Here is a 24,759-nt window from a genome sequence, read left to right as displayed (position 1 = left end):
AGTAGTGCAATCTTGCTCATTATTTTGATCAACTAATGATGCTACATTTGTTTCTTCCATAGGAATTTTATTAAAAAAATCTTCCACCTTCCTCTTTATGTGTCTTGTCTAGATAAAGTACGCTTGTTATAATCATTCGAAGAATCCATTTTTTATTTATTCTTTTGTCTAAGTTATGATACTATAAAATAAAATAAATTAAAATATTATTTATACAATAAATTAAAATATTAACAAAGTTGAAACTATGTTATAATCATTCAAAGAATCTATTTTTTATTTATTCTTTTGTCTAAGTTATGATACTATAAAATAAATTAAAATATTATACAATAAATTAAAATATTAACAAAGTTATGTTAACACAACAAAGAACAAATCAAAGGGGCATTCAGATCACAAAAAAATTATTTAATTTATTAAATCATTACCTTTCTATCAGTATTCAGCACGCCAAGACAGTTGAAAAAAATTGAATAAAATAACTGATAAATTATATAATTATAATTTCTTAATACTGATATATCAACTTTAACGCGATGAAAAGGAACAAAGGAACACGATCAAAATTTCCGAGTTAGTATTGAAAAGTAAACATAAAGCGTGGCAAAATTAAGCGATGTCCTAAAATTTAAAAGAAATAAAACAGCAGTCATAAAAATAGACCCAATTAAGTTGATAAAAACATAAGTATAAAACATTTCATAGTATACCATAACATACAAAAAACATTTAGCTTTGAATCATCACATATTTTAATTTTTGACTACTAGCCCAGATAGCCCATAAGGGACCCATGGTTGTCCAATATAATTTTTAGAAACCTTGTCCATTTTATTAATTATTGAAAAAAAGCATTATATTTAGAATTTTTATTCAAAATGTTCATTAAATATTACAATGGAATAATAAAATGTCACAAAATTTTGAATTTTATATAGTTGCGAAAGCCTACACAACCCTTATTGAGCCTTTGTGGAGCACATACACATAAAACCCGCATTGGGCCCACAAAACACCCATGTGGGTAATCATTTGCCCATGAAGCCCATATTGGACCAATAATCTCATGTTCACAGGGTCATTACCGCCTTCACAATCAACATTACATTAGAAATTACCTAGCGCATAAAACGCTTGCTCGGGTACTTCACAAATGACTTTATATAATCATCGTCGTCGTCATCACCATCGTCATCACGATAACCAATATATTTTGAATTTATGATGTTTTGATACTTTCTATCACTATATATCATTTTTTAAAGTTTGTAAGTTTTCTTTACTTTTTATTTTAAATATTCTAAAACATTTAAAAAACTGCAAGCTCGTTGGCCTAATTTCAAAGCCTTTGTTGATACTGATACTGATTGAACATTTACCATAAGGAAAAAAGGAAAAAAATTCTTTGGAATACAATAATAATATTTGTTAACTTTTTCATAAAAGTGGATTAAATATTTGTTTGAGTTTCTGGTTGTGTATTTTGAATGTTTTATCAAAGCAAAGATAGAAAAACATCGAAGAAGCATGTTCAAAACGTGAAGTGTGTGTTTAATCAATCAAACCCGTCAGCTCTTCGCATGCCCATAAAATATTGACTCCTCTTCTCTGTCTGCTAAACTATTTTTAAAAAAGTATTTTTTTTATCTATATTTTTTTTTGTTCTCTTATATCGAATATTGTAACGTTTATCGATCTTTGCTTGAACATTATGCGATCTTTCATCAATTCATCATTTCAACTAACGTTGTATGAACATTCATAGCCTAATATAAAGTTTTTATATATGAATGTATGTGATTTAAAAATTGTAAATAAAATAAACTGACCACGTTTAAAGAACTTGTTTTATAGCATCAGATCCGATAAACAAAACAATTGTTCAACAGGTAAAATAAAATTTGTTAGTGCAACTCGCCTGTTCGTCACACACAACTTACGTGTTCATTAAAGATCATTTGTTCAGTGATTGGAAAGCAACAAAACAAAAAATTATTAACAAGAAAAATAATCAATCACTTGACATTTTGATTGTCAATGAAATTTCAAATATAACATGACATGATCTCTAAAACGTTAAAAACAGTCATAAGGCAATTCTTGTCGAATAAATTAAGTAACTAAAATTGAAGTAAAGTGCTTTATAACATGATTATTCGTAAAAACTTCAATTTTTTGTAAATTCAAAAAATTAGTTTTCAAAGCTTTTCATCGAATGTATGATCGTGTCTGAAAGCTATGGGAAGCTTGAAGCAGCCAAGATCTTTGTCGAAAACCTGCAAAGTTAGAAGTTTTGTAGTCATGAACTGAACATCCTGGCACTTTATTTCATATTTAATTTTTTTACACATGTTTTTTTAATCATAAACAATTTTGCTTATGTGACTGAATTGATTTGTAACAAATTTTTACATTTTGATTACATCCATTACATTTCAGTAAAAGTTTTGAAGTTTTCAAAGTGGCTTAACATCTACTGACCTTCACTTTCTCCAGACGAAACTCAACTTTAACACATCCAGTAAACTCGTGCGAGGCAATGTCAAGGTCGTAGAATTCGATGCAAAGGGACAAAAACCTTTCAACGTAAGGCAGACCGAGACATAACGGTGGAGGGTTTTTAGCTGTTAAGATTATTAAGAATTGAATATATAATAGTCGGTACGTACATAATAAATTATTTTTAAATATATATCTTATTTGTCTTGATACATTAAAATGTATTCTAATTCCGTTATTGTAATCAAAAATTAATCAATCAATTGTAGTAGATTATGCCTATTTGACTGGAATTTACATAAGTACAATAGTTGTGGCGATTTCGTTGATGTGGAGCATAATTAATAAAGCAGCTTACATGTTCATAACAAATTATTCGTTCAACAACACGATAAAAATTATTTGCTAAAAATAATCAATTATTTGACATTTAGATATTAAATAAAATTCCAAATGCAACACGGTTTCTAAAATGAATAAAAACAGTAATAAGGCAATTCTTTTGAAGTAAGTCAAGTAACGACAGCGCGATTCAGGCATTAAGCACCTGCAATGACTCCATCATTTCGGCAATGTTAACAAGTCCAACAGTTTTAACATTATCGACCGAAAACTTTCTTACTTTTCGTTTGTCTCACTCATTTCATTGCTTCTAATATTATTTATTACAAAATGCGATTCAAAGTTATTTTTCTTCAGTTAGCGGCAGCACTGTTGAACGAGCAATACATAACTTAATGGATACACATACATACACGCAGTTCATGCCGAGAAAGTACAATGAAACTTCATCTGTCGATTTTTAGACTCACAATATATTAATGCAGATAGGTTGCTTAACAGCATCTTCGACATCAGTAGTCTTATTTTTAATTTTTACGTCGTCGGCAAATTTTAAAACAGATTTGTAATAGATTATCAGTGTTTTAAGTAACACATTGTAAAACGTAATAACATCATAAGATCTGTGTGCAGTTAAGAGCGTGACAGATGAACTCCGTAATCAAATATTATCATATCAATTTTCAATTTATCAATTTCAATTTTTAATTTATCGAATTCAATTTTCAAACTGCCCCACAAAAAACTGAAACAAATCAGTGACAATGTGGATAATAAATTATATTCAAATGCAATATGCACCCCAAAGCAATTTCCATGGTTACTACATTTTTATTAATTAAACTACAGCAATCATGCTCTAGGACATTGTTAAGATACCATTTTTCTATCATTTCTTGTCTTAAATGATAAAATAAACATTTGCGCTGATTTTTACCGAAATATTTTTATTGGGGGTGCATTTTGCACCCCTAATAAACCATACTTGGTTTATTGGGGGTGCAAAAAAAATTATTATTGCTAATAAATTTTGTTAATTATGATGAAATAATATTTTACTAACATTTAGCTATCAGTTGAACCTTTTTTTGAATGTCAGTCATTTCGTTTTATTTGCATTTCATCTAACACTACGTGACATGGCTAGTTATTCAACAGCTGAAGCTCTTAGACTGATTATGCAGGAAGATACAGAAAGTGAAGAAGACAATGTTACAGAAAATGATGCCAGTAGTGAAGATGGAGATTATTTGCTAGGATTAGGTGCTGATTTTGATACTGAAGATCATGAGTAAGATGAATCGGAAGATGCCATTACATCTGATGAAGAGTCGGTAAATCAACTTTCTACAACAGTGACTAAAAGAGGTAAAGGTATAGCAAGTGGAGAAAGAGGAGGTAGAAGCAGATCATGTCGTGGAAGGGACACACGCGGTACATCCGATTCAGCACAACAAACAGCTGTAGATCAGTCCGTTGTTAGTATTAATACAATTGTGGATCGAAAAGGCAGACAAAACCACCTGCAATCCACCGACGGCAAGTTCAGGACATAATTCGGCAACAAACGGGCGTCACTTTTGATGGACGTAAAAATTTAATAAAAGAAGTGTTTCAATTGTATTTATCTCGAGAGATTCAGTCTGTAGTTATTAGAAAAACAAACAGAGAAGCAGAACGATGTTATGCCAAATGGAACTCTACTTATCCAGATAAACAAAAGCGCTGGAAAGAGTTTGACTGGACCGTTTTGTTTTTTAACATGCTTGACTTAGCTGCTATTGCTAGTTTTGTGATCTAGATGTGCAACAACACTGATTGGAATAAATCTTCTAAGGCTATACGTCGTCGCCAATTTATCATAAGTCTCGGGGAGTCTCTTGTTGAGCCACTAATTAGGAAACATTTGGACAATTCCGTTCGGCTCAGAAAGCCAATCATGGATGCAATCCCACTTCTAGAGTTGGACCTTGGAAAAAGAAGAATCAAGAGACCAACTAAAGAAAAGAGGACACAAGGACGTTGTCCTCTGTGCCCGCGCGAGTGTGACAGGAAAACTCGTATGTTCTGCAATGGATGTTTCAGGCACGCTTGTCCGGCACATTCTATGAACATTTCAAAAATACTTTGTGAAATTTGTTCATAACAATCTTGTAAATTATTTATAACTTAAATTTGAAAAAAGAACATCATTTGCATTTGATTTATAACAATTTAAAATGACAATATAGTTAAAATTTTACTTATATGAAGTTTTTGGGAGTCTCTCATTACTAACATCTTTTTTAGTTGATCGTTTGAGAAAATATAATATGCATATTCTAGTTTTAAAACGTATTTTATCTTTATTAAAAAAAATTTGAGTTTGTTACAATTGTTTTACATACGAATATTGACTGGGGTGCAAATTGCACTCCAAGGTCCGGGAACGTAACCTTTTAGCAAGGACCCATTGAGGGTTAAACAGTGCATGTATGTTTTCCAACCAAAATCATCCAACCGACATACACATGTTAACGAAAACACGACATCATAAAACAAATCTTACCAACCTGAAATTTCTCTGGAGAAAACGACTCTTCCATTAACAATGACATCCACTTCTATTCCATACACATCGGGCAGGTATGCAACAGAAATACATACTAATAGGTGATGATTTATTTTCATGTCGTTATTTTAAATAGACTATTATTAACATAATTCAATATCATTCTTAAGTTTAATTAATTGTGAATTGCTCAACACATTTTGAAAAAAATTATTCTATAAAGACGATATGATACATCTTTAAAACACAAATCTAACAAAGTTTTTAAATAAACCAGAAAAACTGTGAAAAGTAAATACAAAATGAAATGACCATCTGCCTTATAGTGTACACAACACTGGCATTTGTTGTTAGCACATGAGCAGACAGAGCGTTGCGGAATGTTTGAATGAATGGCCTCGAACAACTTCTCAAACATCTCGATTGTTCTCTGCTTGGCTTTATTGTATCCTGTATAGGCTTTATTGTATCCTGTATAATTTAAACTTTTGTATAAAAACACACACACAGACACACAAAAATTATTATTTGTTCATTAACTTTCATTTAGAACTTCATTGGTGTGAAAAATGTTTTTCCAAAGAAAAAAATGTCAAATTCATGAAATGGAAGAAAACTCATATAAAACAAAAATTGTAACCTCCAGTTAGGTCATCTTTTAGATTTTTCTTGAAACTATCAGTGTAGTTGTTACTGGTCCTGCCGTCATCAAAAGCATGATTGTAGGCAAACGTGTCGTCAAATTGTTCAAAAGCTGCAGCTTGTTTTATTAGAAAATGATTCAAAGATAAAAAATATTGAAGATTCGTTAATAAATATTATTATAACAATCAGTTTATTTCTATTATTCCAATTAAATTATTATAGGTTCCATAAAACAATGAAATTAATAAAAAAAAGTTTTATTATAGAAAAAAGATTAGTCTTAAAGTTCTAATTAAATTAACTGTAGGTAAAAGTATGAATGAAATCATATTAAATTTTGAAGAAACATAAAAAAATTTGCAACCATTACTCTATTATTTACTAACCACTAGCAACAAAGAACAGCATTGATGAACAAAACACCAGCAACAGCATGCAAATGTTAGTTTTAATATTATAGTTCATTGTTGGTTAAGTTTTAATTTGAAATTATAAAGAAGAGAAATACTACAGGTGATATTTACAATTTACTGAAATGTATGAATATCTTTAGACAAGTTTCTGTTTAATTAAAGATTATTTTGTATCTGTTGTTTATGTGTCACATGAGATGAATCAAGGAACATAACCAATCATCTGCCTGTTGATCATTTGCAATGAATGAATAAATAATAGAAAAAATTATATAAAATAAATACTACAAATACTAATATGCTTTTTATATACTACAACAATACTGAAACACATTAGTGTAAATGTAAAGTAAACTCTAGCTAGATTAACAATCCTTCGCATTTTTTTATGCTTCCTCTCTTAGTTTCCATTTAAAACCAAAAATAGAAGGCAATGTAATTTTAAATATTTTAGTTAAAGTTAACAAAGAGGTTAAGAAGATAAGAAAGAAAAAACGAAAGAGTATAAGAAACTAAAAGTAATTAATCCTGTAGAAATAAACTAATCAATAATAAATGTAAGTAGATAAATACATTTATCTTATGTTTTATAATATACACTACTACAATTATTATACAAACAGATACACAAATATACAAACACATGCATGTCATACATACATATATTAATACATACATACATAACATACATACAGCATACATAAACTCCCTGTAAATATGAGATATCATTTAAACGACATTTTAATTTCGGAGCGCAGATTGCGACGTGAAGAACGTCCTGCATCGCAAGAAAACATCTGCTTTGAGAGTGGGGAATCCCGAGCTTTTTTCAAACTGGTCGGCGCGTTCATTAGAATTCAGTGACGACAGTAATAAAATGTTAGCCATATATAAACGTATATATAGAATAAAAATATAAATAATAAATATAAATAGATATATAAATATATTATATATTTATATGTTGAATATATATTATATATATATGTTTGACTATATACATTTTACATGTGTTTATCCCTCATATACCTAAAATACATGATGTACGTTTATTCAAATGTAGAAAAGTATTTTATGCTTATTTATAGTTACTGTATTACCATTTAAAAATGAATTACTGAGTTTTATCAGAAAACAATTTTTAACAAATTATTAGCATTTAGTTACATGAAGGACAGCCTTAATGAAACATATTTCGCTAGTTCAATGTTCATACAGAAAAGTATTTTATGCTTATATATAGTTACTGTATTACCATTTAAAAATGAATTACTGAGTTTTATCAGAAAACAATTTTTAACAAATTATTACCATTTAGTTACATGAAGGACAGCCTTAATGAAACATATTTCGCTAGTTCAATGTTCATAGAGCCGGGTTTAAGACGAGGCAACTGTCCAGAGGTTTTCGGGTCACAAATCCTAACGAATAAAACTAACAATCCTCAAAATAAATAAAAGCATTCGTGGGGCTATATAGGAAAAAAACTGCGATATAATTCTGATAGGTAATCGAGCTGCTGATGAATCTCCGGTAGGGACGAAACACGTGTCCATCTTGTCCAAACGAATACTATCCTTTTCTTCTTTTCACTTCTGCTCTTCCTGGTTTGGTGTTCTCTTACATTAGCTCATAACACCAGGATCGCCATCCCTTCCATGGTTTATGCGTTATGTAATTGTCGAATTGAATTATATTGACATATTTTATTAAAACATTTATAAAGCACCAATTAAATCAATATCTCAAAGGCGCATCTCAAAGGCAATATCTCATATTTAATCCACGATCACAAAAATAACAGCAATATATCCACGAAACAAAAATCAACATCACTCATCGAACCTGTTGAATAAGTTTCAATCCCAATAACTACACCTTCAAATAAACTCTTCTCTAAATAAATGCCTTCATACTAACAATCATTCACCAAATAATAGAACCAGTTAAATAAGTAATATTAACTATAACCTCATTCTAAAGAGAATCAAACATCGAGACCAAAGTGATATATACATATTGCATAAAAGTCATCTGCGGATCAGGTATGTAGCTGCACAGCCTGGTAAACATTTAAACTTGATGACCATGGTTATAATATATATATATATATATATATATATATATATATATATTATAACCATGTTGATGACTGATATTAATTTTGAACTTTTCTATTGTCAGCCATTGTTATTATTTGAGCAGAGGAGAAACATGTTCAAACTTTGCAGCACCAAAAACCAATTAACCTCACTGATTCTGTTTTGTCTGCAATATTGTGATTGATTTGCCAGGAAGGCCATAAAAATACTTTTGCAGTAATCTACCCGCGAATGAAAACATATGCGTGTCAAACCCGTCAAACCGTGTCAAACTGAGTTAATAGCGCATTTGTAATTTAAATCCGTTTTTCGTCTTATGATTACTAATCTTTCCATAATAAATTTATCTAATTGGATTGATATGACATAAGAGTTGGCTGCCAAGTAGTCCATTGTTCCTAACGAAGATTCCTCGCTCATTGGTTCGTCTGCCTCTCTTGCAAGATGGAGATTCCTTTGGAAGATCGCGGGGAATTAAATCCAGACAGAACTGATATTATTGAGGTTCTTTATTTTATTAAAATTAATTAATATAATAATTATAATAATGAATGTAATGTAAGAAAGAATCAGGGAGATGTTAAATTTAAAATTAAACTATTTAACTTTAAATTTTAAAGTTAAATATTATGTGAACTGCAAAATTTGAACCTGTTGTTAACATGGAAAAATGATTCATATGGTTTGTTATGCATCAATTGAATTTAATTAATATAGAGTCCAAAATGACATGCAAGTGTTGAAAGTCAGTTTATAAAAGATTTCTAGAAGAAATATTCTTCATGGATTTGCTGTTTTTTAATCAGCTGTCTTTTTTCCTAACCCTAACTAACACAACTAAAAAACTTTTACTCACTGCTACTACATTGTTAAACTTTTTTCACTTTTATTCAAAACAATGAATAAATTTTGAGAAACATTTTATTCCATGGTTATTTTAATTCTGCTTTATTTAATTAACTAATTTTTGTTATATCTTTTGATGATAAACATGTGAAATAATTTTTATAAACTTTTTAAAAATTGTATTTCTTACTTTTTCATTCTTTTTTTTTAATTCAACACTTGGTTAAATGAATTCATATTTCTAAGATGAAAACCATAGTGTGAACTTATGTTAGTCATCATCATTAATAAACATTTCTTATTACTACATTTTATAAGATAATATAAATTTATTTTCTACTTTTCTACAGCTCTCCAACGTAAAAGTTAAGTATGTCAACCTGAAGTTTGAAAAAGTTGGTCTGAAGATGTACGACTACACGTGCGACATCAAGCTGATCGTCGGCAGTGACACGTTCAAAGCCCACAAAGACGTCCTCGCAAAATCAAGTGACTACTTTCTTGCCATGTTCTCCCACAACATGCAGGAGAAGCAGATGGATGTCCTGGAATTGAAGGAAATCAGCTCTCTCGGTTTCTCGGCCATGATTGAATATTTCTACCATGGCTATATAACGATTGATCATATTACAATCAATGGTATCTTGGAGGCTGCAAGATTTTTTCACATTGATTGGCTAATTCATGTCTGTAGACATTACATGATTCATTATTTAAGCATCTTAAATTATGAAAATGTTATCAACTTAGCTGACGTTTTTTGCATGGATGTTGCTTCTATTAAACACGAGATATTGCTTTTTTTTTCAAGCAGTTTTATTCCTCTGTCAATGAAGTCTGATACTTTTAAAATGTCATCAACCATACTTACAGAACTGATGGATGGTACTTACTATATTGAGGCAGATGAAAAAACTATTTTTGATTTTTTACGAAAATGGATTTGCTACGACTTACCACAGAGAGAAGGTTTTAAACTTCGCCTTTTAAAATCAGTGAAATATCACTTATTTGATTTGGATGATCTTGAAAATATTGACGAAAGTATAACATCTATCCCCGAAATTGATTTGGAAATAACTTCAGCAAAAGATTATCTGTTGAATCCAAGTAGTCAATGTCTGAAAGGTTATGAACATTTTGGCGCTAGGGGTTCAAAAGAGTTCTTAGTTTTGTACTCTGGGATTGATAACGACACATGCATCAGTTACAAGCTGAAGAATGTTAATGGCGTACTCACAGAAAATGTTGACACCAGTTTTATAAGCACAGTCTTTGAGTTTTCATCCATCACAAACCTGGGCAATTTTATATTCGTTGCTGGTGGTTATGAAAGAGGGAATTGGTGCAGTAGCAAGGCATTTTACAGCTACAACCCCAACATTCAGCAATGGGTAGAACTGTCAATGATGAATGAAGCAAGAGTTAGTTTCTCTTTGGTTTCAACAAATAATGGAATCTATGCCATCGCTGGTATCGATCACATTGTATCCAACAACATCGATAGGGAAATAATATTACATTCTGTTGAGTTTTACAACCCGATAGATAACGTGTGGTCGTTTTCTGCTCCGTTAACACATGGTTGTTACAACATGTCTGCAGTATCAAATAACGATCATTTGTACATGTCTGGAGGCATAAGTGACGATCCACAGCACTCTGTACCCATCAATAACTTTTACACAAAGTCTATTCATTCAGGAGATTGGAGGGAACTGGCTCCATTGAACGTTGGTAGGCACAGTCACGTGATGATCTTTAAAAATGAAAACCTCTTTGTGCTAGGTGGCTTCATGGAAAGTGAGGCTGCCATGGGATTTAACGATTGCCACCAGACAGAGATGTACGATCTTGAAACAAATCAGTGGACACTACTTGAAGTTGCTGGATGTGCTGGTCATCATATTTATTCGATGAGCTGCTTATACGATGATACAATCTATTTGATTGGGGGACCCAGTAAGGAGGAATTGTTTCTTCTTACGTTTGATGAGGAGAAGAAGGTACTGAATGAGGTGGCCCCTTCCGATTCGTTCGTCCACAAAATGGTCGTCATGTATACTCCGATGCCGAACAGAGTAATTGATGAAATTTCCTTGATGTGACTTTTTCATTACAAATTATAAATTTATTTTTCATTTGCCATTTTCAAAAATCATTTATTGTATATAATTTATTTGTAAGAAAAATTGTCAAGAAATCTCAGCCTCTGCTGCTCAACGTCTTATTGAACGAGTTTGTATGTACTCTTTTAATTGCAACCTAGCTTATTCGAAAAACATTTCGTAAAACTTTTCAAACATACAATACGCGTTTACACACATTCCACACTTCCTTTAATGTTTCCTCATTTACTAAATTTTCATTACGTTAGATTATTAATAATTACTATAATAGATTTCCATCCCAATGCAACGAAAAATACATAGGCCGTTATTATTTCAACCAATCTGTGAAATTTTCCGGCTTCTAAAATTTTTGCTTCGTTTTTGCTTAAAAATATTTTTGCTTGAGAGCTTTTGTGGAAAAGTCAACTCAAATGATTTTACAAACCAGTATTCAATTAATGAATTGTTATTTATCATTGCAATGATTTTTGTTTTCAGATAACGTATTGTTTTTATATGTTTGTTATATTTTTAACGTAGACTCATTTTTTTTAATTTTTTGTTATATTAGTTATAGTGCAAACATAGTTACAAGTTACCGCTACCATCTGTAGTGAACATGTTACATTACCACAGTTAATGTATTTTTAATATTTTTATAGTTTTCGTATTTCTCTTATAGTTAGCCCTAAGTTTTGGCTTAGTTTTTTTCGTTTGTCATTTTTATGCTCTGGCTATAATATCGATTAATGCTTTTTTTATTGAACATCTTTATCACAACGATAAATGTTTGTTATATATTATTCTATTTCCTATATGTGTTTATGTTGTTTTCTGCGTGACAAAATGGTAAACCAGTGGCACTCACAGTCATATGTCTACATTAAATTTAATATATCTCTAAAAATATTAAAGCTAGCTTGGTGTTTGTCACTGGCATCATTCGGTTCAAAGTAATAGAAATATCGTTTAATATTAATCAAGATGTGTTACACTGATGAATCTGGTTCAACCTTCTTCTAAAGCTTGAGTTGTGTGATATTTTTCTGTGTCTTATCATTTCCAGTGGTTTTGTCTAAAAGTAAGAAGCACCGGTGATATATCTGCTTTATTTTCCTCGTCAACGTTTTTAGACACTTGATTTTGAATAGATTTCTACTCCGGCAACGATAACCTCGAGTTTCCTTATTTTTGAGGTTGCATCTCTTAATTCTGGTATATCCAGTACCATGTGTTATATATATATAATTAGCGTTAAGACTGTCGTAGATACAATTTTTTAGAAATATAACTGCATTTTCGTCAAGTATCGTATTTTTATCAACATTTTTCAATTTATATAATATAGAAAGCAAAGTTTTTGACTACTTTTTTCGGTAATCCTTTCAATGTAGTATGTTATCAACTATTGGTTGTATATTATACGTACTTACATACGTATGCTACTTTATTTGCTTCAAAAATTGTGTTTGCGTTCCTACGTTAAAAGCTCCAAAAATTGACTTTATGCTTTATACCTCCCAGTCTGGAGGCAACCGTTAAATCCCACGGCAGCCTCACTTTCCATGAAGCCGCACAGCACAAAACTATATATGTTTTAATGATTGTAACTACCTTTTGTTAAAAGTGTTCTGTGGTTTTTTCAAGGTTTTTTTGACCCCTGAAACTCTGCTTTTAACAAAATATCTATTTTATTTTTAAAGTGTTATAAAATGCACCGAGTCAGCTAGTTTTTTTTTATAAAATACAAAATAATTATCTTCAAATTAGCGAAGTAACCCGGCAGTTTTAATAGTTTCACAAAAGTTCCGCGCATAAAAAGTTATTTTTGTTTCTATTCAGTGTTTTCAAATACCAATTTCTTTTTCCTTTTTGATAAACCAAAATGAAGGCTAAGGGAGATGTTGGTATTATTTACACGTGTTTTATTTTATTAAAAATCGTTGTTGTTCAATTTAATTTCGTTTGAGATGTCGTTTTTGTCAAGGGGCGATTATCGAATCAGATTGCTTAGTTAAAATTTTTAAATATTTAGTTGAAAGAGTACAAAGTTGTCGGGCGCATGATGCCTACCGACAAGATGAGGACGCCCCCCATCTACCAGATGAGAATATTTGCCCCAGATCGTCCCCAAGCGAAATCCAGGTTCTGGTTCTACGCTTCCTATCTTAGAAAAGTCAAAAGAACACAAGGCGAAATTCTTTTGTGTCAACAAGTAAGTCACAGTAGAGATGTCATGATAAAATGTTTTTCACATTTTCAATGTAAAATTATTTGCAAACCAGAAATTCACTCAAATTGTTGGATGCATGTGAATGTCCTAAGAACCTTAATTTATTTTTTTTTTATGGGAGTCAGGTCTCATTCAAATGACCAAAAAAGTTTTGATTTATTTTCATTTTAAAAACTAAAAGCTACCGATTCTGTTTTTAACAATTTATTTTGATGTGTGAACAACAAAATGTTTAATGATAAATGTGCCATTAAATCCTAAAATTGAAATTTTTTTAGATTTATGAGAAAAGGCCAACTTCAATTAAAAATTTTATTTTGATGTGTGAACTACAAAGTGTTTAATGATAAGTGTGCCCTTGAATCCTAAAATTTTAATTTTTTTAGATTTATGAGAAAAGGCCAACTTCAATTAAAAATTTTGGAGTTTGGTTGCGTTATGATTCTCGAAGTGGAACTCACAACATGTACAGGGAGTACAGAGATTTGACTACAGCTGGTGCAATTACACAGTGTTGTATGTAGTTTTGTTTTTTGTAATTTGTTGAAATTATAAAATTTATTCTCCCTGATTAGGGTAGAGCCTTAACATTCCACACGTGAGTTTTAAATTTGACTCAACACCTAATTGATATTTTTGACCAAGTGCTTAATTTTTTTCAATTTATAATTTTTAAATTAAATCATTTTATGTAAAAATTGTATTTAAAATAAATTTTAAAACATACGCGCACATAAGTTGTTCATTGAATGAAAAAAATAATTAATTGTGAAACAAAATAAAGTGTCACAATTTCAAATTGTGTGATAATGTCAAATATGTTTCTGAGCTTTCTGGAATCGTTCTTTACGATCTGCAATGGTACATAGCCACGTGAGATCGCCAATGTTTGATGATATGCAAGCATTGCACATACCAGTCATCTTTTTAAATTTTTGTTTGGCGCATTGCCACAAATTTTTCACTCCATTTGTGTGCAGTTCGTTTACTGTCTGAAATGTAATGAATTGGTTCACAGTTTGATGGTTTAGTTCGGTTACGGGTGTGATGCTGTTACAAGCAGCCCACTGATCGGACCTGCAAAACACACTCTTGTGTTTTCAATTGCACTGCAGGCACTGTCCTATGATTTTGCCATACTATTTAATATATAACATTTTTTAAACTATTTATTTAATAACAATAATTTCCTTTTACTTTCAACATTCAAACAATTTATCATAAAAATATCAAGCCGTTTTGTTAGAGGCAGAGTAAAATTTAAAGGTCTTCAATATTATTCTATGTAAACAACTAAATGCTAAGGTTTTACTCCTAATGAGATTGAATTAGATTTTATTATAAGTTCATATTTCTATTAGTAATAGATAGAAATTTAAATTAATAATTTAATTTGTTATGTTGACAGATAGAGACATGGGGGCCCGTCACAGAGCTCGTGCCAGTAGCATCCAGATCATTAAGGTTAATCCTATTCCATCAAGCAAAGTCAGATCCAAGAACTTGAACCAGTTCATTGTTAGTTTTTATTCTTGATAACCATCAATCTTATTAATCCCTTCTCTATTGTATATGCCAAAAATCTGTATTTAAGTTTTCTCATGCATAAGTTAATTGACAGATTTTAATTTATACCTCATTGTCATAAAAGTTACCAAATTATTTTATAATATAACTACTATTGTAGTAATTCTCTGTGCTTGAGAATTTCCATTGTTGGTAAAAGATGTTTTAAATTTTGTAAAATATGTGAAAAAAGCTTTTAAGAAAAATTGAATGGTATGTTATTGTATTAACAGGACAGCAGGATCAAGTTCCCTCTGACCCACAGAGTCAACAGGCGACTCCACCATCCTCGCTTCACAACCACGAGACCACACACCACTTTTTAAAGATTCATTTGTTGTTGACATTTGTTGTTGACACTGAGATGCTCTGTTGACAGTAATGCTGTCTAATATGATTGCAAAATTTCTCAAATAAATGAATGATTAATTATTTGCAGGTGTTTTTTTAATGTAAAGTGGTATCAAAATTTAACTAACTTGAGACTAGTGCTGTCAGATTATGAAGTTTATATTGGGTGCTGGTTGGTTGTTAACAGTCATTTGTTTGTTGATCATGCATTACTTGCTTTGATCCAGACATGTGTGTTGATGATTGTAAATGATTGAATGGTTGTTGGCCATTAATCACATATGGCCATTAAATTTTATTGTGTTTTGTCTGCCTTCTATGTGTAAAGCATATCGTACTGAATTAGTTGAAATTAAAATTTGTTGCCAGCCTGTTTCTAGATAAAATGGCAATGGAGTTGGAAAGTATGCAGTGCTAATTTATGTGTAGAACATTTACAAGTGTTTGCATGCAGGCAGAGTTTATTGAATTCTATGGTGGTGCGACAAGATTCGTTTTCAAAATTTTATGTGGACTTTTAAGAGCAGTTTTAGACAAGTGTTAGCGGTCATCACTACCCTGTTCAGTTATATCTGATATTGTGTAGCGCCTTTTTCTATTTCCGGTTTGTAGTTATGTTTGAATCATAGGGAGGTAATGACCCTCATGTTGCTATTGTTGACAATTTATAAATAGTGTCGGAGATTTTGATCGGAGTCGGAATTTTTTAACTCCACAAAATATTTTTTATTTGTATGTAGCTACTGGTCAAATATTTAAAAAATTTATTATCTATATGTATATATTGAATAATTGATCATGGGAAAAGTGACTAAGACGGCCATGGAATCAAATTTTCAGATTTATATCACATTAAAAGATTTAGTGAACAATAGAATTCAAGAAACAATTTAGCATGTTGTGTGCAACGATGAGAGATTAAAGTTATGAAAAGAAAAGGAAAGTAAACGATGTGTGAGCGAAAAATTAACCCATATTAAACCATGACAGAATTTTATAAAATTGTGTACTTATTTTTTGTTTTTACATTCAAACATCATAAAAAATTTTGAAAAAATTCTAGAGGCAAAACTTTTTTCTAGCCAAAAATATGACCGTCAGTTTAAACTGACGCTAGCCACAGATGGTTGGGTCTTTTTTTATGTTGAAAAATGTATAAAAATGAAAAAATGACCACCATTTGCTTAATTTTTATTAGTAAACCATTTATTTGATCAAGTAAATTTATTATTTCTAAAATCAAATTCAAAAAAATTTTGTTCGATAAAACGTTCATAAGAAATATTAATCATGTCAGCAAAATTATTACGGTTAAGTATGGCTCAAATGAAATGACTTGAAACAGCCTGGATGTAACCCAACATTACATTTTTCGCATGCAAATATGGATGTCCCTTTGCATCCAGCAGCAGCACATCGTTGCTGAGAACTTTGGATAATCCAGTGTGCAAATCCGTCTGTTCGTATATCAGACAAGACGTGGCCAAGTGAGAGTCATGGAGCAGGACATAATAATTTTTGAGTTTTTCTTTGAGACATGCTTCGCATATACACTTGTACAATTTCACGTTGTAATGATAGCAAATCATGAACAGAAGTTCCAGTATCTATTTTTTGCAGACGATACAACTGAAAGGCATTTTGAACTGCCAAATCTAAACAGAACCTAAAGATTGGCCAGTACCACTTTTTTGATCAATGCTGTATCATATAGCAAGCTAAATTTTGGTCAAAACGATCTACTCCCCCCATTCCATGATTGTATATCTGAATAACTTTGGGCTGGTCAACTTCAATTCTTTTTTTCTGTTGACTTGAAAATCGCTTTGCTTTCTGTAGCGGATCAACTCCAGCATAAGTTGAAGCAGTAGTAACAATTTTATTGGCATGCCATGGATATATTGTTTAGACCCATGACGGCCAAAATAAGGGACCATACTTTCGTCTATGCTAAGTACTTGCTCTAATTGAAAATTTCTCTGACATGAAGCATTTATTTGGTCTAGTAATGGACGCACTTTTCCAAATTTGTCTCCTGGGTTTAATCGCTATTGTTAGCAAAGTGAATATTGCTCATTATGGCACTGAATCTATTTTGTGACATGGCACTAGACACCATTTAATTGTGAATATCATGTGCTGTTTCCCAATACATTGAACGCCAGGGAAGTGAAACATACCCACTGAGCAGCAGGATCGAAAAAAATAGTATCACCATTTACATTTGTAGGTGGAACAATTGTGACATCTATGTCAAGCAAATTTTCATCGTTGTCGTCTTCTAGCATCTGAATCACTTCATGAACGTTATAACTTTAAAAAAAATTATTATTACCACCACTTTAGCAAAACAAAAAATGTTGAATTTTACTAAATTTTAAAAATAGAAACAATATTGACCCATAAAAACTCAACTTAATTAGTTACTTATGATAAAATAAATGACCTACGCGTCTGTGCCTAGCGTCAGTTTAAACTGACACATCAAAAACAGCTATACCGTTAAGATAGCTTATTTTATTAAAAAATAGCAACAACCATAAGTTTAAGGAAATATTAATGAAGACTTTTCTAATATATTATGTATTTAAAAAAAATAGTTTGACTCACGTTTTCTTTCTTGTAAAATCTATCTCGAAAATTTTAAAAATGTCCGACAATTAACCCATAAACAAAGATTATAAAATGATTTAAAAAATTAATATTGGTTTTTAAACACCGGCCACATCTGTAGAATAAAATTAAAACAAAATAAAAACTATTTCAATTTTATTGATTCCAAAATCGTTATCTTTATGCGTGTCAGTTTAAACTGACGCTAACCAAATATGGGTTAATAGTTTTCTGTTAGACCAAGGACCATTCAAGTTTGTTATCAATGATTGCAAAGAAAAGATGACCATCCTAATATGAAATCGATCTACCTCACTAAGTTGTTGTCATCAAATGATTGGAATTGATGTCCGCCTGTTAATTAAAATATAAATATGAAATTGGGTTAACTAAAATTTATTCTTGATTCTTCAGTATTCATTTCCTTATATTTACTCTGTTCGTATCAAAGTTTAACTTATTTACATTTTAGCGACTACATAACAGGTATTGAACTACTACGGGCTATCGTTAAAACACTTTTTCGCGTTCAGCCGCTCTGCTTTTGAAACATCTCAAATGAAAAAAGAATGTTCTATAAAAACATAACAAACAGCATAAATCACCATAAGCGAAAACTCTTGATTAAAAGAATTATTTTCAAAAGAGACTTGATAAAATTTACAAAAATGTTTCCAGGAATTATTATTAGTTTGCGGCGTTTTGCTTTCTCTCTGTGTTCGTTTTTAGTACTCTCATTTGAAATAGTGGGCCGTTGCCGACTGCTTGGTTTGTGTATGGATCTATTTAAATTAATGAATTGTGTGAAAACTTCTGAAAGTTCTCGGAAATTTGTTTTTGTATTGAAAGTTTCATTTTTCTATGATGTTTCAGCTTGCTGTGTTTTTATATTAGGTATGCAAGATACAATTTTTTAAATAAAATGAAAACGAAAATCTAACAAATCATAAAAAAATGAACGAAAAAAGCTTTGAATAATTTTTCATTTTTGATAATTATGTTTTAAATATAGATTGCACAGAGGCGGCCCTAGTGGGGTGCGGGACCCAGAGCGAGTTACGGGGTGCGGGGCCTAGTAGTACAAGTTGGGAGTGCGATGCGAGCCATAACAAACGAACGAGGAACGCAATAATTTACATAAAATTACTGGGGTATAACTAATTAAAAATAAATTATTACATTTTATCAAAACAGGTTTATTTCTGGACAAATTGGTAATATATAAAGGAAGAAAAAAATTATTTAAAAGATTTGACTTGTTCAACTAAATTATATAATATATGAAATTTAACTACAATAATGTTCATGAGATAATCACAGCTTAAAATCCACTTTCCTTGCCTCTTTGTTGGCAAATTCTTGAATCAATTCTTTGTAGTCTAATGTAGAAGCAATTTTTTCTTCTATGGATAACATAGCTAGACCACACAATCTTTCCTGATGCATTGTAGATCGGAGATAATTTTTTATCAATTTGAGTTTTCTTCGCTCAGCTGTAGTTACAGTGACTGGTACTGTTAAGAGAATTTTGTAAGCTATAGCAGCATTTGGGAAAGAATCTACTAGATGTGCAAAAGATTCCAGACAACCTAAACCACTATTTGTTTCTTTAGGAATCAATTCTCTTAACATTAATTTGTCAAATAAATATAAGCCATCCAGATCTCTCGAATCATCAACGTTTGTCAAAACCAATTCCAGACACATATATTTCAGATTTTCTACAGTCATTTCACACGAAGAAGTTGAATGTTAAAAAAAATCCCAAGTTGCTGGAATATTCTTTCAACTGATGGAAACGATTTTTTAGAGATTTCAAAGCTTGCTTATTATCAAATCGATAATTTTCACTCATTTATAAAAATTCTATTACTTTTTGATGTTTTTTGGTTTCTGGAGAATTTTGAGTTCCATTTATAATTTGATAATAACGTTGATGGACATCCCCTCAAAATGTATAAAATAAAATACTTAAACTTCGATTATATATAATATATAATATTGCTTTTGAAGGTTTTTATCGAATTTAAAAATACAAATTCATCAAAAAATTTGGATATTCAAAAAATAATTTTCAAAGCGCGGGGCCTCCCAAAGCGCGGGGCCTGGAGCGGCCGCCCTAAATCGCCCCCCTAAAGCCGCCTCTGGACTGCAGTAGCAGCTGTGGAAGCTTCATCGACTGCATCTTATTAAAGGATGAGTTGATAAGTTTTTTGTGGCTGGCTTCCTGTTTTTTTTTTACTCTGACCTGAATGCTCACGTTAAATGTTCTTGTATCTGGCTATGCAAATTTAGAAATAAATAATTCCTTTGATGCGAAACCAGTAAACAACGGTGGATAACAATTAAATATATATATAATTCATTTTTAGTTTTTCTCAAATAAGTTAAAAAGATCAAAATAAATCAAATGTGATTCAAAGAGTTCTTCGAACGTTCGAGTATGAGATGTTTCTGTGTTAATTTTCTCATATATTATATTCAACTGAGTAGATGTTACGACGCTCTGGTTCAAAAATACTTACATTTAATTAGCATCTCTAAATAATGTTTGTTCTAAATTGTTTTTAATGATTAATTTATAATTTTTTTTAATAAAAAAAACTTAAGACCTCTCATGCTGCGAATAAATTTTTGCAAACTTCACTGAATATATAAATATTTTTTATTATTGCTTTTTGATTCCATGAAAATTAATTAATTTTTTTCAGTTTTTCTTCATTTTATTTCGTTATTAAATTCATTTTCGAGACAATGAACCAATTTTTAACTCGACTTTCAACAATTTTTTTTAGTTGTTTATTATATTTCTTTATGTTTGTGTTTATGTTTATATTATAAAAACACTCGAACAAAGATAAATCTTTCAGTGACTTGCATCAAAAAAATTGAAAAAATTATTTTAAGCGATTGCTGCAAAAGTTGATTAATAGCTTTCATGAACAAAACTATGTAGCAGAATCACCATCTTCTCGATTAGAGAAACGATTTTTTTCTCTCTGCCTTACTTGGGCTTATCGGGATGGATAATTAAATGGATACAAATCCACTTTTTTTATCCATCCCATGTCAACCTTCGTTGAACAATTACTCAAATTAACATTGCAATAATTTCTCATTCGTTTTTTTCATTTGTTTTAAATTTACCTAAATGTGTTATAGTTAATTTTAATTAAAAATCTTGAAATTAATATATTGCAATGTAAATGTTTTATATCCAATAAGAATCAAATTTACCTCATTCTACTTATTTAAAGGGCGTTATTGAAGATAAACTTTAATCTCTTGATGAATCGGTGCAATTAAATTATATATTCAATAAAACTGCAGATAAATTGTATAGGTACACACATACAAAACCATAAATATATAAAATTAAACATGTATATATATATATATATATATATATATATATAAAGATTTAGGTTTAGATTTACATATAGTAGCTACATGGGTGCATGCATGAATCGAAACGAAGGAAAAGATGACGTGGAACTATTGTAAGCCGATGGTGTTGCTAGGTGGAAGAATTTCACTTTTTGAGATGTCGGTGGTTGATATGGATGATGTCGATGAATGATGGTTTTGATGTTGATGACGTTGAAAATATTCATGACAGAATCACTGAACTATTTGTTCATTACTTCGTCAATCGCTGTCCAAATTGAATTAATCAACCAAAATTTTATAAAATTAAATAACTTATGATGATTTATAAAAGAGCTTTTGTGGTGTTTCAAAAATATTAATTCAACTTAAATTTTTTGGTAGTTTATTAAAAACAATTTTCGTATTAAATTTTCCATCTAAAGATAAATAATTTGATATGAATGTAGAAATAGAAAATTGCTGTTTCGTTCTAATAATTTATTGAAAAATTTACGTCAATCGGGACAGTTGATTCTTATAGGAAGTGATTCAACGACAATTTATATGCAAGATTTGCTGTCTGATTGTAAAAACTTCTCCGAACACTTTTTTTTGTTTAAGTTTAAAGTGAACTTGAAGATGAAACTCGAAGAGAAAGCCATGGATGGGGATACATAAGGACCTTCTATGAAAAGTTCAATGTTAGTGTAAATTTTTATTTTTATGCGCGAGTGGGGATTTTGTGATTACCTATTTGTTTTTTTCACGTTTGTTTGATAATTAGGAAAGGAATTGCTAGCAATGAACAAGCGTCTTCATCCTAATTTATATTGTAGATACTGCAGTATTATAATTTTTTGGCCTTCCAGTTCCAAAAACGTTAACATTCCGAACTTATACATTTAAATTTAAGACCAGCAACATTTTAAAAACAATCAACTAACATTCATTTGATAATTCGCCTCCAAAAACACTGTGAACAAAAATTTTAATTAAAGATGAAAATTGTTTGTTCTAAATCATACAGTCCTGACAAACACCAAGTAGCTTACTAATCGTTCCTTTCTTTCCGTAATCTGAGATGACTCCCTGAACCCTGCTAACACATTTTTCATTTCATTTTTTGTTTTCCTTAGTAGCTTGGACGTATGAATAAAAAACGTTATTGAAGGCACGACTTATAAACATTGCGAGCCTTGCGTGGAATGTGCTGTGTATGCAACCCTTTATTTCACATTTTCATTGGATAGGCGATATCTCAATTTAAATTCATGTGAGCATCATAATTCGGAATAATGAAAACACCAAGCTGTGGTTAATGACAAAAATTACAAATTTTCTAGCACTCCAACAACGATTATTTTAAAATTTTGAAATAATTTTCAGCTAAATAACTGCCAAAATCTTGGGCAGATTTGTAAAATTAAACTACAAGAAAAATAACAAGCTAAACGCAGAAAATAAAAAATATTACGGTGCAGTAAAATAAATAATTTTTTCTCTAGCCTAAATATATTGAAACTCGCTCTTTGCTTGAGTAACGAATATGCATATGAATATGCATCTCGCTGGAATTCAAATAGAGAGAAGCAGACGTGCCAACAATGAAACATCTCAATAAACTTCTGCCTTCAATTCAACTGTAAGTCAAGTTAATCGAAAAACATTCTGAATGAATTCAATTAACTGGATTCTTAGATGGAGAAGTTACAAAATGAAGCAACAAATTACAAATGAACGACCTATAACAAAACAATTTCATAAATATTATCATAAACATAAAAATGATTTTAACTAAAAGTAGATAAACAAGCGTTTCTATATATAGAGTTTAGTTTTACAGAATTCAAGGGAGGGTGTGGAAATGCATTCCTCCAACAGACCAGGAAAGTAGAAAATGTTTATGAATCTGTGGCAATTTTTAAAATTAAATGGGAAAAAATCTTATGATGCTTTTAAAGTCTTTTGCTAAACTATAAAATTCATTCAGCAGTTTGAAATCATCTCATTTTTAATAAATTACTTAATGCTTTTTAATTTTTTTAAATTTATTAAAATTACAAATAATTTTGAAAGTATCTTTCATCTAGTAGTGGCTTTGGGTAAAATTATAAAGCTATATTGAAAAATATTTGCTCAAGCGGTATACATTCGTCATCTGATGTATTCAAAGCGTAGGCAGCTTCAATGCAATTCATCATTACCTTATTTATGAACGGCGGAATATTATTTCCATTAAATTCTATTAAAAAGCAGATATCTATCAAAGAATGTATCCAAGGCAGATGCATGCATGGCGTCTCTTGTCTCAACAAGCTGCTTCTGATTGGATGATTTTTAAAGCCGACCAATCTCATTAACATTCGCATGGAAAGTTTAGAAAGAAAATGTCGCAAGTTTTATGGCAGACTTCGCTTATTCGTAATAACCAATTTGTTATACATATAAAAATTCTGTTATATATACATTTATATGTATTACATTTTTTAATTTTTGGTTTAGAGGCTATCTTATTGACGGTGTTTGTTGGCACTCTTGAAATCCATCAAAATGTTCTTATCGGGCCACAAATTCAATTCTAATATTAGAAACATACATCACGTGAACGATAAATAAAACATGTTTCGAAATATTTACAAATCCATGATAGAATGCGTGGATGTAACTGTAACGCAAAAACAACGCGTCCGGTCTGCTTCAAAGCCCATTTTAGGGCATGTCCGATGAGAAGTGGATACAAAAATATTCTTGAAATATATAAGCAACAATTTGTCCTTATGTACGAGATGAGTATGATTGGTTGTGATGTGATGATGTGATGAGATGCGGTGTAATCTGATGTAATGTGATGGAGTGTGATGTGATAATGCGATAATGTTATGTAATCTGATGTGATGTGTGATGGGATGTGATATAGCGTGATGGCAAACAAAGTGTAGTGTTTTAGTGTGGCAGGATCTCGTGTGACTGTTGATGACATTTCTTGATTATTTATTTGGTGATGGTGTAATATTGATGGCGCGTCTTGGGAGTTGTTGCAGTTTTGATTATTTAATAATGTTTTCTTAAACGCTTTTACATCGTTATTGCAATCAAGATGGTTTAGTAATTTATT

The 24,759-nt window shown here is 30.7% G+C and overlaps 5 protein-coding genes across 5 annotated transcripts; all 5 read left to right on the top strand.

The window, feature by feature from the left end:
- Nucleotides 1-3,983: 3,983 nt before the first annotated feature.
- HELRODRAFT_169512 (hypothetical protein) lies at nucleotides 3,984-4,400 on the top strand (the record flags this gene model as incomplete). Its single annotated transcript, XM_009015315.1, has 2 exons — nucleotides 3,984-4,107; nucleotides 4,201-4,400. The coding sequence occupies 2 exons, from the start codon at nucleotides 3,984-3,986 to the stop codon at nucleotides 4,398-4,400; spliced, it is 324 nt and encodes a 107-aa protein (XP_009013563.1).
- Nucleotides 4,401-4,645: 245 nt separating this feature from the next.
- On the top strand, nucleotides 4,646-4,990 carry HELRODRAFT_169511 (hypothetical protein; the record flags this gene model as incomplete). Its single annotated transcript, XM_009015314.1, has 1 exon — nucleotides 4,646-4,990. One exon carries the CDS (start codon nucleotides 4,646-4,648, stop codon nucleotides 4,988-4,990), a length of 345 nt encoding a protein of 114 aa, XP_009013562.1.
- Nucleotides 4,991-9,802: 4,812 nt separating this feature from the next.
- On the top strand, nucleotides 9,803-10,447 carry HELRODRAFT_74904 (hypothetical protein; the record flags this gene model as incomplete). Its single annotated transcript, XM_009015313.1, has 1 exon — nucleotides 9,803-10,447. A coding segment is annotated over one exon (645 nt), but the record flags the coding sequence as incomplete, so codon positions are not given.
- A 264-nt stretch (nucleotides 10,448-10,711) lies between these two features.
- Nucleotides 10,712-11,272, top strand: HELRODRAFT_151403 (hypothetical protein; the record flags this gene model as incomplete). The annotated part of the gene is made up of 1 exon (XM_009015312.1): nucleotides 10,712-11,272. A coding segment is annotated over one exon (561 nt), but the record flags the coding sequence as incomplete, so codon positions are not given.
- A 2,098-nt stretch (nucleotides 11,273-13,370) lies between these two features.
- Nucleotides 13,371-16,313, top strand: HELRODRAFT_110162 (hypothetical protein). Its single transcript, XM_009015311.1, has 5 exons — nucleotides 13,371-13,415; nucleotides 13,548-13,727; nucleotides 14,132-14,261; nucleotides 15,154-15,263; nucleotides 15,545-16,313. Exons 1-5 carry the CDS (start codon nucleotides 13,398-13,400, stop codon nucleotides 15,635-15,637), a joined length of 531 nt encoding a protein of 176 aa, XP_009013559.1. The 5' UTR covers nucleotides 13,371-13,397; the 3' UTR covers nucleotides 15,638-16,313.
- The last annotated feature ends 8,446 nt before the right edge of the window (nucleotides 16,314-24,759 follow it).

This window comes from Helobdella robusta (genome assembly GCF_000326865.2).
Source record: "Helobdella robusta unplaced genomic scaffold HELROscaffold_15, whole genome shotgun sequence".
Lineage (NCBI taxonomy): Eukaryota > Metazoa > Annelida > Clitellata > Rhynchobdellida > Glossiphoniidae > Helobdella > Helobdella robusta.
This window is presented reverse-complemented; position numbering and strand designations above follow the sequence as displayed.

Excerpts from the sequence above, each read along its gene's own strand:
- HELRODRAFT_110162 (XM_009015311.1), top strand. Across the intron at positions 14,262-15,153 it reads TGGTGCAATTACACAGTGTT|ATAGAGACATGGGGGCCCGT; the intron begins GTATGTAGTTTT and ends TTATGTTGACAG. Across the intron at positions 15,264-15,544 it reads AGAACTTGAACCAGTTCATT|GACAGCAGGATCAAGTTCCC; the intron begins GTTAGTTTTTAT and ends TTGTATTAACAG.